Source organism: Eurypyga helias, unplaced genomic scaffold (assembly GCF_000690775.1).
Source record: "Eurypyga helias isolate BGI_N326 unplaced genomic scaffold, ASM69077v1 scaffold2093, whole genome shotgun sequence".
NCBI classification, from domain to species: Eukaryota; Metazoa; Chordata; class Aves; order Eurypygiformes; family Eurypygidae; genus Eurypyga; species Eurypyga helias.
This window is the reverse complement of record NW_010240346.1, coordinates 54,664-66,793: the sequence shown is the minus strand read 5'-3', so window position 1 is coordinate 66,793 and position 12,130 is coordinate 54,664. Positions and strand designations below refer to the sequence as shown.

The following is a 12,130-nucleotide window of genomic DNA, read 5'->3' as shown; positions in this document are numbered from 1 at the left end:
GCCCTCCGCCCGGCCGCCCCCGCCCCACGTGTGTGCGCTGTAGTAAAGCCCTTCCCGTCCCGCCGATCCCCCGGGAGGCTGTTTCCACGCTGCTTTACAAACATCTCCCTCCGCCCTTGACGAGCTGCCTCCTGCCGTGTTAAGGATCACGAGCGGCTCCTGTGCTGAGGTGCAAAGTAAATAAGCGCACAAAACCCCCCCCAACAAGTCGGTGCTGAGAAAGACGCCATGTTAAACTGTTAATAAATAGTTGGCTGTGTGTGCGTCCCGTTTATCGGTAGCTCGGGGGGTCTGAGCGGCGCGGGGCATCACGTCAAACCGTCCACATGCCTGCGGCACTGTACAAACAATAACGTGTGGTCACTTGACCCTCGCGAATGTCGCACGCGTCTTCAAAATCAGCCTTACAAAGGGAAGCAGTACGCTCTCAGGTACTGAGCCTTGGGGAAAGTTTTTCCCGTGGTCATATTTGTGTGTCTTCACCACCCACGTTTTTTGAGCCGTTGTAACTGCTGCTTGGTTTCAGCCCAAAGTTTAAGGACCGGTGGTTTTCCTCCTCTTGTGTGTTGGTTGATTTTTACAGCCTTCACGTTTCTGAGGAAGTAATCCGTAGGTAACCACCCTCCAGCTCACAAAACGAGACTTGTGAAAGATTGTCATTCTTATGGATGTTGATCCCATGCAGGGTGTAAGTCATGAGCCTGGCGAATGTACGTTATTTGGTGCGTGACTTTCCAATAGTTAGAGCTTTCTTCAACATATGGTTTCCTCCTTGTTCTGGAAGATAGGGATTGCCCGTCTCACACCCTTTCTCTTTCTTGCTCCCACTTTCTCCCTTCTGTGTCTTAAACTTTGACAACTTCTGTGGTGGATCGATTATTTTGTGTGTAGACTGAAATACTAATTAAGAGGCTTTCTCCTTTTTCTTCCCCAATCCCTGGAAACCTCAGGTAAACCTTGATTTTTGTATAACAAAAAAAAAAATCTGGTTTACTAGTATTTATTGAGTGTTTTGCAGTTAAAATTAGTCTTAGTATTCTGAAAAATGCTCCTCCATTTAGACCACTTTGATTTTTTAATTTTACTATGACTTGCATTTTGTTCCCTGTTTTCCCATTTTCTGCTTTTCTTGAGCTATTTGTTCCTGGTTTACGATTCGAAGGTTTGGGACTTAACCTTTTCCACGTTCTTACGTTGTGATTAGTGCAACAATCAGTGGCGCTACCAAGGGGCAGCTCTAGTTGCTTGCTCATACATTTCCCATGCGTTTTTTTCAGATGACCTGCAGACAGAAAGGTCTGTTGGGTTCTTTCAGATTATTTGTAGTCTTGAAGATCAAAAGCGATTCGAGATTGATGTAGTCTGTGTCCCACCGAATGAGAAGGTCCTGTGACAAACTACTTTTGGTGGAGGGACATAACTTTTTTTGGTGCTCCAAACTTTTCTTGTGTTCATGAACTCAGTTCTCATTCAGTCTGAATGTTTTTTTATAATTCTCATCCCGTGTAGAGCTCATCTTGAGCTGTTTGTTTTTACTTTACAGGAACAGTTCCATGGCGTGGCGTAGGTACCGTGCTTGCATGATGAACGCATTGCATGGGCTTTCCTTATTTTCGGAAAGTTCAAGTTCTACTTAAAATTGGAGTTGGAGGGAATGGGAGGGAAAAGGAAAAAACCCAGACATGCTCACTGTCTTTTGTTCCCATTTCCCACGAGTCCCTGTCGGCTGCCCGCATTTCAGTCACCCTGCGCAGTCACCCTACACAATCAGTTCAGCTCCTGCTATCTGCAAGGCGTGCACAGAAATAAATGGAGGAGAGGGTTGGTAGAAGATATGCGAACAATAGAGCTTCGGTGGGAAACCTGTTCCCAGCACGTCTGAAGACAGACTTACTGTTTATAGGGAAAGTGGTCAATCAGTACTCGTCTGCTGGCTGTGAGGTTTTAGACTTCTGTTACAAGGAACACTAATACTAAGAACCTAAGGGTCACCCTTGTCCAGGATGAGAAGTTTGGAATGCTGAAAAACATGATGGAAACAGGAGTGACTTACCAAGAAACTTTAAAAACAATGGCTGCCTCTGTAAATGTTTATAAAGATTTTACTGCAACTTTTGCCCCCAAAACTTGATTTTTTTTTTTCCCCCCCTTCTTTTTCAAGTGGAGGGATCTTTGTCATGGTGATCATGACAAGATCAGTTCATGCGTTGTACAAAATAGCACCACAGTAGGAACCAGACAAGTTTTTGACTCTTGTTCACCTGAACCATCTGGTAGTCACTGTAGTGATCCTGGATATTTTTTTTTAAGTTGGCAAAATAAACTTAGTTTTTTTAAATGATTCAGACTTTTCAACTTCCAGTGTGATATTTTAGTAACTTGATCTTAACATTTTTGTTAAATCCTCTGCATTTTTGAGTTGCTTGAATTTCTGTGTTCCGAGTGATGTTCTAGGGTTGAGGCATGTTATTTAATGGCACAACAATCTCACTGGAATAAGTCAATAGCCAGTTTAGGCTGTACCTTCAGACTTTGTGGAAGTTAGCCATCTTTCACAGGATCATGTGGAATGGGCATTAGCAGACTCCTTGACTCTTCCCCCGAGAAGAGCAAAACTTCAGGTCGGGTCGTCTTCTGTGCCAGAGGTGCCCCGGAGCCGGTGTGTCTGCACTGTGTAAATGAAATTCTCTGGGAGGAACCTGCTGCAGTGGCGTAGATGTTTCTGTCTCTCTGAGGGCTTTGTAAACTTCGTGTCAGGGTCTCTGATAGGGCTTAACTGTGAAGGTATCTTCACCTTCTGTGAAATAATTTGGTGTGACAGAGGGTGTATAACACGAACTGCAGTAGGATAGCCTTAACGCTGTGAAACTCAAAATTCCCAGTTCCATAGGTGAGCGCTTGCACCCTCTGCTTGAAAGGAGGAAAAGATGGTGCTTTTTACGTGGGTATACTTCACCATAAAAACAAATGCCTGCAGTCAGGGTATGTTTTTAGGTTGGATCACTAGGCATGTCTTTGATAAACAGGAAAGCCTAAGGATACTCCACTGATCCTCATGAAGTCACATTTCGTATCACCGGAGCTCAGCTTCTGCCTGCAGGTGATGGGGAAACAGGAATCAGCTCATGGATAGGTCAGTGGCAGGTTGTTCCAGTGGTGAGGCAGGAGCGGAGGGAAGAAACTGTAGAAATTCGGTGACAGATATAATGGGAGATTTTCTGCTGGCTTTAAAAGAAGGTAGGTAAAGTGCCCTGATTTACTAAAGGAGGAGTATAAAGCTTTCATGACTGCTTACAACATCTGGGCACCAGGCTGTTGTCATGCAGGGTGGATGATAGATTGAGTGATGTTGATATTTTTTTCCATTTTTAAGTCTTTAGAGAAGGAGTGAAACCTTGAAAAAGGTCTTGTTACGCGGGTTGTTGACCAGTGTCAAAGTTAGTGTTATGTTGGCAGTTTGTTTGCAAGTCTGAAAGCTCCAGTGTGGTAGAAATTTCTGCCTTAGTAGGTCCAATGGTAGGTCTTAGAAGGTTCAGCTGTAGAAGCCTTGTTGGGCAAATACACCTATTGTAAAGTGAACCCAAAAAAAGACATATTCAGGACTGGCAGTGGGGCAAACCGAGATGGCTTTTGTCTAGTAAAACAAAAACCTACAAAAGCGTCAGATGGGCTGAAACCCTTAAAACCTGTAGCAAACCTGACTGGGAACACCTGGGAGATGTGAAGGGACGTGCTTTAATTATTGGAGATTGTAATGAAGGATGTCTCCTTGAGAATCTGTGATGAACTCCAGCGAGCTGAAGGCGAATGAAGCGGAGAAAGCAGTTTTCGACTTAGAGGGGCATTAGATGTGGAGCCCGTGTTTTCCTTTAAACAAAGCCTGTTTAAGCTTTTTCAACACATCTTTCTGTTCTGTGCGTTCTGTGTGCTTGTTGGAGCTTCCTTTCCTGAATTAATATCATCGGGTGTTCAGTTTGCCACAGTCTTTGCCTCATAAAGGTGAAAACACAGTATTTAGGTTTTCAAGTAGTTGACTTCAGGCAGTCTTCCTCAGTGTGCAGGTTACGTTGTCGCTGAAGCTAGACTTCTGTGCGGCATTCAAGCCAACTGAACAGTGATTTTGCATGGTTTTGCGTGGGGTTTTTTTGTTTGTTTGTTTTAATTTAAGCTGCCGTTAAAGAAACAGGTTAAAAAACAAAAGAATTTTTCACTGGTTAGTGAAGCACGGTACCTCCCAGCCAAATCCAGATACGGTTGTTGGGATACCATCTCAACAAAAAGAAGCTGTGTCATCTTCCGTGGGCAGAATAACGGGTCTCTCCGTGACTTTGAACCATTGCTTTTCTCATTCCCCTTGTGTGTCTGGAGGGGAATAATTCTGTTTATTTGTCTGAACCTGTTATGCTATACTTAAGCTCCAAAGTTACTTCATCCACATCATCGAGTGTCTTCAACTGTGCTAGGTATCACTTGATTAAGCCCCCGGGGATTTAAAGTCAGCTCTAAACAAAGTAAAAGAGGGGATCTGTGTTAATGAAGTCTCAAGCATAGAATCTTTGATGAAGTGCTAGGTGCCTGTGTCTCTTCTCAGTCAGAGCTTTGGTATTCAGGCATTTTCCAGCTGTATCTGATTTAATTAATGTGGTACAATTCCATCTGAGTTGGGTTAGGGAAATTGCCTGGATTTAGCAAAAGAAATGGCTACTTCTGATACGATCAGCTTTTGTGCATAGGTCACAACACGTCTACTGAGGAGAAGAGGACCGCGGGGTGAGTCGGGCAGGAGGGTTTGTGTCCTCTGGCAGCTGTTTCATGCCAACTTGAACAGATTGTGTGAATCCTGATTGCAATGCCTCACTTCTTTAGGTGTAATTGGTGTATCAGTAAGCTATAAATTATTAATCTGGTTTAGGCTATATGATACCGTGTTGCTTTGCCCTTGGAAAACCATTGTTGAGTTAAAAAACCACCAGTAGGATTGAATTGCTGTTTCCCCACCTTTATAAAACCATATTCTTTTTCAACTGATACAATGGCAGGCTGATTTTATTTTCTGGTTGTCTATTTTTCCAGAGAGAAGTAGGCTTCTTGGGACACTGTGGGTGTGTTCACTCCTTTTTTTGGTAAGGGATAAGACAATAAACAACTTTGCTTGTAGGTTTTATCATCTTTTACTCTTTCCAACAGTCTTAAGCTATTTCATTCATGTGTGCTCAGCCACAATATTGACACGTTCCATATGAAATGACTGTGTAGGCTCTGCCCTTGTAACTGAAATCTTTGAATTGGGATAAGTCTACTGCTTTTCCTTCTCCTCAGGAAAAACTTATGTGAAGATTTGCAGGTGACGGAATACTGGCCTCATTATACCAAGGCTTAGGTAGTGTGAAAGGAAACTATGCATTTGGGGGGGGGGAAAGGATGCCTAGTACTAGTTTAGAAATTGTATGTCTAGTTGAATTACAGCAGTTTCAGTTTTATTTACTGTAAAGCAGTAATTTTAAAATAAGATCATGTTTGTAACACGAAACACAGAAGTACTTTGGAAAAAATGTGTTCTGATCTCCTTTAGAACTTTGGGTGCACCCGTATTAACATCTGAACTAAGTGTGTTTTTGAAAAGTCTCCAGAATGTCCTTGCTTATTCACTTTATTAATAATGCAGGGGGTGTTGGAATGCACAAATTGGATTCCTTCCGGGTGGAGCTGAGGTGAAAGATGTGCTTCAGCTTCTCTGCTCCGACTCCTAGTGCAGTCTGCAGAGCCAGACTAGAGCTAGTCTGAATTACTGGAATGTAGGTAGCACGGCTGTTGGGTCATCAGCACCAAACCTTCCCGTGTCCTGGCGTAGACACAGCCTTTTTTCTTCCCTTTCTCTTCCCGCTGTCTTAATTAGAATACTCAGACTTTTGCTGTGAGTTGTTGATTTCTGTTATTCACCCAGTGCTACGGTCTGAAGCAGAGAATGGTAGTCTACAACTGGCAGTTTAAAAGCACATCTGCTTTTAATTTTCTTTATTTTTTTTCCTAAGGATTGTTTAATTTTGTCTGCTTAATACTCGTTGTTCTGCAGTATTTCTTTTCAACTTCAAAAGTGAAAAATGATTGGGACTTAACTTGAAGCGAATGTAAAGATGAATTTAAAAAACCTGTGCCTGTGAACTGTTTTAAAAGTTTGAACAGAAAAATTTTATGGAAGTGTTGAACTTAAGGAAACGCAAAAGCATATTTTGTCAGCACTGAGGTAGCTAGAAAGCACTCCTGTGTCCCTGACTTTCAGGAGCCACTTGAAATCCTGATGAGGGGAGCTTCAGTAGAGTATGGTAGGATCTTGTGGAAGAATGAGAAATCAATTTGTTTAAAGAAAATAGGGTTTTGAAACTATTCTTCCAGCTGTTGACAATAACTGGGACATTACCCACCTACATTTTTGAAGTGTCTGAAGAAAGTAGATGGAAGCTGAGCACAGTAACAAGTGTTTTTCCAGTGCAGTTTCACAGTATGGTCCAAGGCGAGCTGGGTTTGCTGCTGAAATGGGTGGTCCTGGTCTTTCCCCTGCCCTGGCCATGCGTTTTCAGCATCTTACCTGCCATCAGAGGGAACGATCACGTGAATGTGTAGCAAGTTGGATCCCAGTGAAGACTGTGGCTTAAAATGTTATTTGTCCAAGGTGATTTGACTCACTTTGCAGAAACATGATTGTTGGCTAACACGGGATGAAGCAATGTGGTGGGTTGGCCCTGGCTGGAGGCATGTGCCTTCCTTTTGTTCTTATATATTCTGTTGATTTGTAGAATCTTTTACCCTAATATGTGGCTTGCCTAACACGTGCTTTCTTTAATCCTAGTAAGGGCCAGACACTTACTGTTCAAGTTTATAGCACTTGCTTTGAATTTAGGTAAGAAATGGTATTCTTATAAGATAGTTTCCCAAGGTCACAAATCAGGTTCATGGCCAAGCCAATAATAGTAGGGCACCTTTCCTTTCATTCCTGTTTTAATTAGGCTAAACAGTGTTGAAATAGCTCTAGACTGATGGTGAAGCCATTTGCTTGGAACATGCAAGCCTGAAAACTAGTAAATAGTGTAGGGATTGTTGCTGTATGGTAGAGGAACACTGCCTGCTTCTCTTAGTCCTTCCAGGATGGGTCTACATTTTTAGACTCTAAGTTTTTTTAAAAAATACACATTTTCTAGGTTGTGGTCATTTTAATAGTGGATGGGTCTATGAATATATTACAAAGAATAAAGATTTTGCAGTGGAAGCTTTAAAAAGAGATTATAGGTGATATATTCTCACATACAAATACACGATTTATAATCCCTTTTGTACAAAAAAGGTAAATCATTGCCCTAAATTAAAAATGTCTTTGTTGCAAAGTATAGTAAGTGTAACACCTTCACTTATAATTGACCTGGTATTGCTTAACTCAGGCTTATGGTACAAAATGATGAATAACGAAGAGGAAAAGCAAGTAGAGCTAAGACCTTTTTAATATTAATTTGTAGGTTGTTTGTTGTTTGTGAGCATGAAGATTTTGCTGTGAAAATGATAATTTTAGGCTAGTTGGGATAAGAGTTAATAAATAGAATTAGGTAATGTTCCAAGTGTTAGTCTCAAGGATGTGTGCATACTATTCTGATTTGTTTTGTATTGAGAACAATAATATTATAACTCATCTATAGTTCCCATTTTCTTTTCTAAGCTGCTGTTACCAAAACAAGTTATTTATAAACAAAATGAGCCGGATTCCACATGTGGGTGTTTTGTTTTTACTACCAGACATGTACTTTTTTTGTGGCCTTTCTAAATGTGCATTAATTGTTCAGACCATCTGGAATGGATATAAAATCTCTTTATGTACTTTTACTGTAAAATAATTTTGAACAACTGTTTAATTTTTTTTAACTTAATGTGAATAAAATCACTAAATCTCCTTTCTGAAGTAAGAGTATGCAGTCTGTTAAAACTCAAACGTACCACTTTTTTGTAATGTTTTCCAAGTATACCCTCCATCCATGACAGAGCGGGAAGCCCCAGTTCAGGGACTGGCAGTTGTGCAGCAGCATGAGTCCAGTAATTAGAGGGAAAGACTAGACAGATTGAGAAAAAGACTTTGAGATAGTGAGAGCAAACCAAGCTTTGTTACTCTCTGTCAAAGGCGCTCAAGTGACTGATGGTATGTTTGTGCTCTCAAAACTGTCCTTTGCTGATGCAGAAAGTCTTTACATTATGAAGAGCTATTTTGTTTTATTTTGAGTACTTTAGGAGATTTAAAGAACTTACAGGGTTTGGTTTTCTTAATGGATGTTTTATGCTAGTTTATATGTCGTTATTTCCACTCTTTTAACTAGCCATTTGCATTAATGTGATGATACCCTTCCACTAGTTTCTCCGGCGCTCACCTGCATGTCCTTCTTATAAAACAGGTGATTTTCTTTGTAGCAATAACAGTTAAATTGAAAGAAGTTAATAAATTTATGTGTTCACAGAAATAGTAGAGATGGCAAAGGTGAGTGGATTGAGCTCAAAGTTCCTACAACCTGTTAAACGGGGATGCAAAATCTTGGTGGTGGTTCTTCTCAAGATAGCCTGGTAGTAGTGGGGAGATAAACCGTGAAGAGGATGGAAACCTGTATCTTGGGTTAAGGTAGGAGAGGCTGGTGTAGTTGAGCAGTTTGCAAACCCGCATCTCCTAGGAGAGAAGGAGTGATGACTCAGACCTACACCGGCAGATTGTGGAGGAGTGACAGTGTCGGGGAGAGCAGCAGTGAGTGACAAACAGCTGGGGGGGCTGCCCTTGGTTGGCCTCAGTGTGCTTCCACTTGTCTCGGGAAATTGTAGAAGCTTTGGGAGGAGAAACTCTGAAATAAACAGTGTAAAATGAGGAGAAACTCTGAAATAAACAGTGTAAAATGAGAGGGAGTAACATGCAGGTTATGAAGCTGTATGCTTTTTTCAGAAGCATAGGACAAAGGTGTAATGAGTATATATACAAGACATAACAGTTCCTGGTGTCTGAAACTGCCTAGTGAAGTTTCCCATGGTAATATTTTGTATAAATTAATTATGACTGCTCACACAAACAGATCAACAAATGATCTGATCCTACGTGGTTGGCTGTTGACAGAATTAATACAGGATACGCAGTGTATATCTGTTTGGCTGATTTAATATAATCTTTGCATAAGCATGTAGATCTGTCATACTCAATGGACCTGTTTATTTCTAAGGTTGTAGGTGAAAATTTGCTATTATTTCTAGTGTTTTATGTCCCCAAAGGTTGCATTCTTTGCTAGTGAAGTAAGGCTTTTGTTATTTTTACCTGCTCAGCTTCTGACAAAGTAGAATCTTAAATTCATTTTTCACCGTCTTCACGTCACAGCAGCATTACCACTCAAGACTTTCTTGAATATTGTGAATAATTTTAAACAGTAAAAACTATTTAAAATAGGCTGTTTATTGTTACTGTTAACAGAGTCTGTAGTGCTTTTTTGTCAGTAAGGCAGCACCTGTTATTTTACTCAGGGTTAAACAAAATTACATGGTTTTTATTTACTTTGATACTGTCCTGCAGAAACAAATCTTTAAGCAATAACTGAATTTCTTTTGTATGTGTGTATTAATTGAGATTAAACAGGGCATCTTTCAAGTTTGCTGAATTAGTGAGATGCATAGCTAACTTCAAGTTTTACTTGTATCTTAACAGTGAAAGCAAGTTGAACACTTTGGTGCAGAAACTTCATGACTTCTTGGCTCACTCATCAGAAGAATCGGAGAACGCAAACTCTCCTCCAGCATTATCAAAAACCAAAACCATAGGTAAAAAGACATTTTATGTTTTTATTTTCACTGTAGCTAGGGTTCTAAAGTCAAATAACTTCGTTACTTCACTGGGGCAATTAATACAAAGTCCTAATGTTATTTAAGTGGTGGTATCTTAATCTACAGTGAGCCTTCAGTTCTGAATCTGTTATTTAAGTGGTGGTATCTTAATAAATCTACGGTGAGCCTTCAGTTCTGAATATTTTCTAAATGTGAAAAAAAGTGCTAATCCTACTGGTAATTTACCTTCTGTGAAACATGAGCTGGCAAACGTGCATGTTTCCTGTGGTAGGGGTTCCTCATTCAGTTTTCCTGTTTTCCTGGAAATGTAAGTACAGTAGCTGTTGCAGTCCTTGTAGTTGTCGATGAAGTTCTGGCTTTCATAATTGTTTGAAAAAGGTTTATATATGTAATCTGGAAACATCTGAAAAGAAAACAATACTTCTGAAAAACTTGGAGTTCTATGCTGGGTCAAATTTGCTATTAGAAATTTTTACTTGCAAGTTAGAAATAGGTAATGAATTTTCAATGCTTTGCTTCCATTACAGTCACAAAAGGTGACATTATTTCATAACAGTACCGAATAAAACTTGTTTCCAAATTTAACTAGGTTAAATATGTTCCCTACTTAACTAGGACTGGATACAGGTGCAAAACCTTTCAACCTCTACTGTTTAGTGAGATAAAAGTTGTGCTGAAGTGATCAAGTACAGGAGAATGAGGGTGTTGTGGCTGTAAGGAGTTAATTTCCAACCTCCTGTTGTCCCAAGTAACAAACTTAGGTGGGTTTTCTGGTGTGCAGTTACTAGGTGTTAATGTTTTGTCTGCTGCCAGGTGGTGCTAACCTCCTTGTGTCAGAATGAAACTGAACTGTGAACATGGGAAAAAAGAAATCAGCCATGTGATACTTGAGCAGAGTAATAAACTAAACTGTGGTGTAGATGCATCTCAGAGTGAAATTTTGCTGAGGAACATACTGTGAAAAAGAAATGTTCTCCGTTTATCCTGTGTAGTTACAAAGTATAATTTGGCTCCTTGCCTTAAAATACAGATGCACTTAGAAATGGGGGTACACTGAGTAATTAATAGCAGACATGTTTCAGTGTTGGTTTTGAGAGGTCAGATTTCATTTATTAAAAAAGAGCATATTAAAGTTAAAAATGGAAGAATTAAACACTTAAATACTGGAAAATGACAGAATTAACTGTACAAATTTATTTCCCTTCCCAACTTCCTGTGCCTAATCGTAGTGTCTTTAGCAACTGTGCTTCTATTTATTTATTTATTTATTTATTTATTTCGCTCCACAGACTGCTCATTCAGCAGTAGACATGACTGGGGCCAAATCAGGTGTATATAGCAGTGGAACTTGGTTTGTTCCAGCATTTGGAGGCTATGTGAACTACTAGGTTAGAGTGTTGCGAGGAGGGAGAAGATGATGAAGATGGTTAAGTGTAGCTCAGGAGAGCTGGAACATGTCCCTGCCACACACACACAGGTCAATTAAAATATGAAGCAGTTGCTCGCTGAGTATTCTGTCTTGTGCACCCCTGTGGAGCTGAACTGTACTGTAATAATGATTACGTGCTAGGAATGATAGGTCAAGTGAAATTGTGCTGGCAGCTTCAATTCTGGCTTTTCTTAATTTTTTAGTACTTGATTTTAGAGCCTTATTAATGTTTCATTAGCCTCTGTGCCTTCGAACTGCGTGTCTCCCTCCTCATCGTGGGGGTGCCAGCAGGGGAATCCCTGGGAGTGTAGGAGAGACTGACTCCCTGCTCTTGTTTCAAATGAGCAGCCCCTGCCCCAGAGCAGCAGCCACGGGGGAAACCCTGCATCGTAGCCCTGCGTGGATGGAGCTTGTGCAGTTGGGTCAGCACCAGGAGCTGTGAGGGGATGCAGCATGCTTGGCCGTTCTGTGAGGATGGCACACCTGCGCTCCAGCCACACTGGAGCATGGTCAGGCGCTTTGGGGAATAGCGCCTGTGCAGTCTCGTTAGCAGTCTGACTGTAGAACCGACAGATTGTAGGTGCCAGAATCAAAGCAACCTCTGCTGAGCACGTCCAAACTGGTATTTTCCACACATGTATCGCTTGGGCAAAGTTGGTCAAGAGTAGAAGGTGGACAGTGTCTTGTCTCCAAAAGAAATGTCACCCTCCTTAAAATTTTAACTTCTTTCCTCAGGATGAGGGCATGCATGTAATATTCCACAGAAGAAATTTCAGGTATCTCAGTGGAGCAAAACCTTTTCTGTATCCATTTTTTATTGCTGGATAATTTTGCCTGAAATTTACCCAAACGATT

The 12,130-nt window shown here is 40.8% G+C and overlaps 1 protein-coding gene across 1 annotated transcript in view; it reads left to right on the top strand.

Moving 5' to 3' along the window:
* Positions 1 to 281: 281 nt before the first annotated feature.
* ATRX (alpha thalassemia/mental retardation syndrome X-linked) overlaps positions 282 to 12,130 on the top strand; it is a gene marked incomplete at both ends in the record, with an annotated part of 64,246 nt that continues 52,397 nt past the window's right edge. Inside the window, one exon of the mRNA XM_010148402.1 lies at positions 282 to 431. Within this exon, the coding sequence (XP_010146704.1) occupies positions 282 to 431 (150 nt within the window). The remainder of the gene's footprint in view (positions 432 to 12,130) is intronic.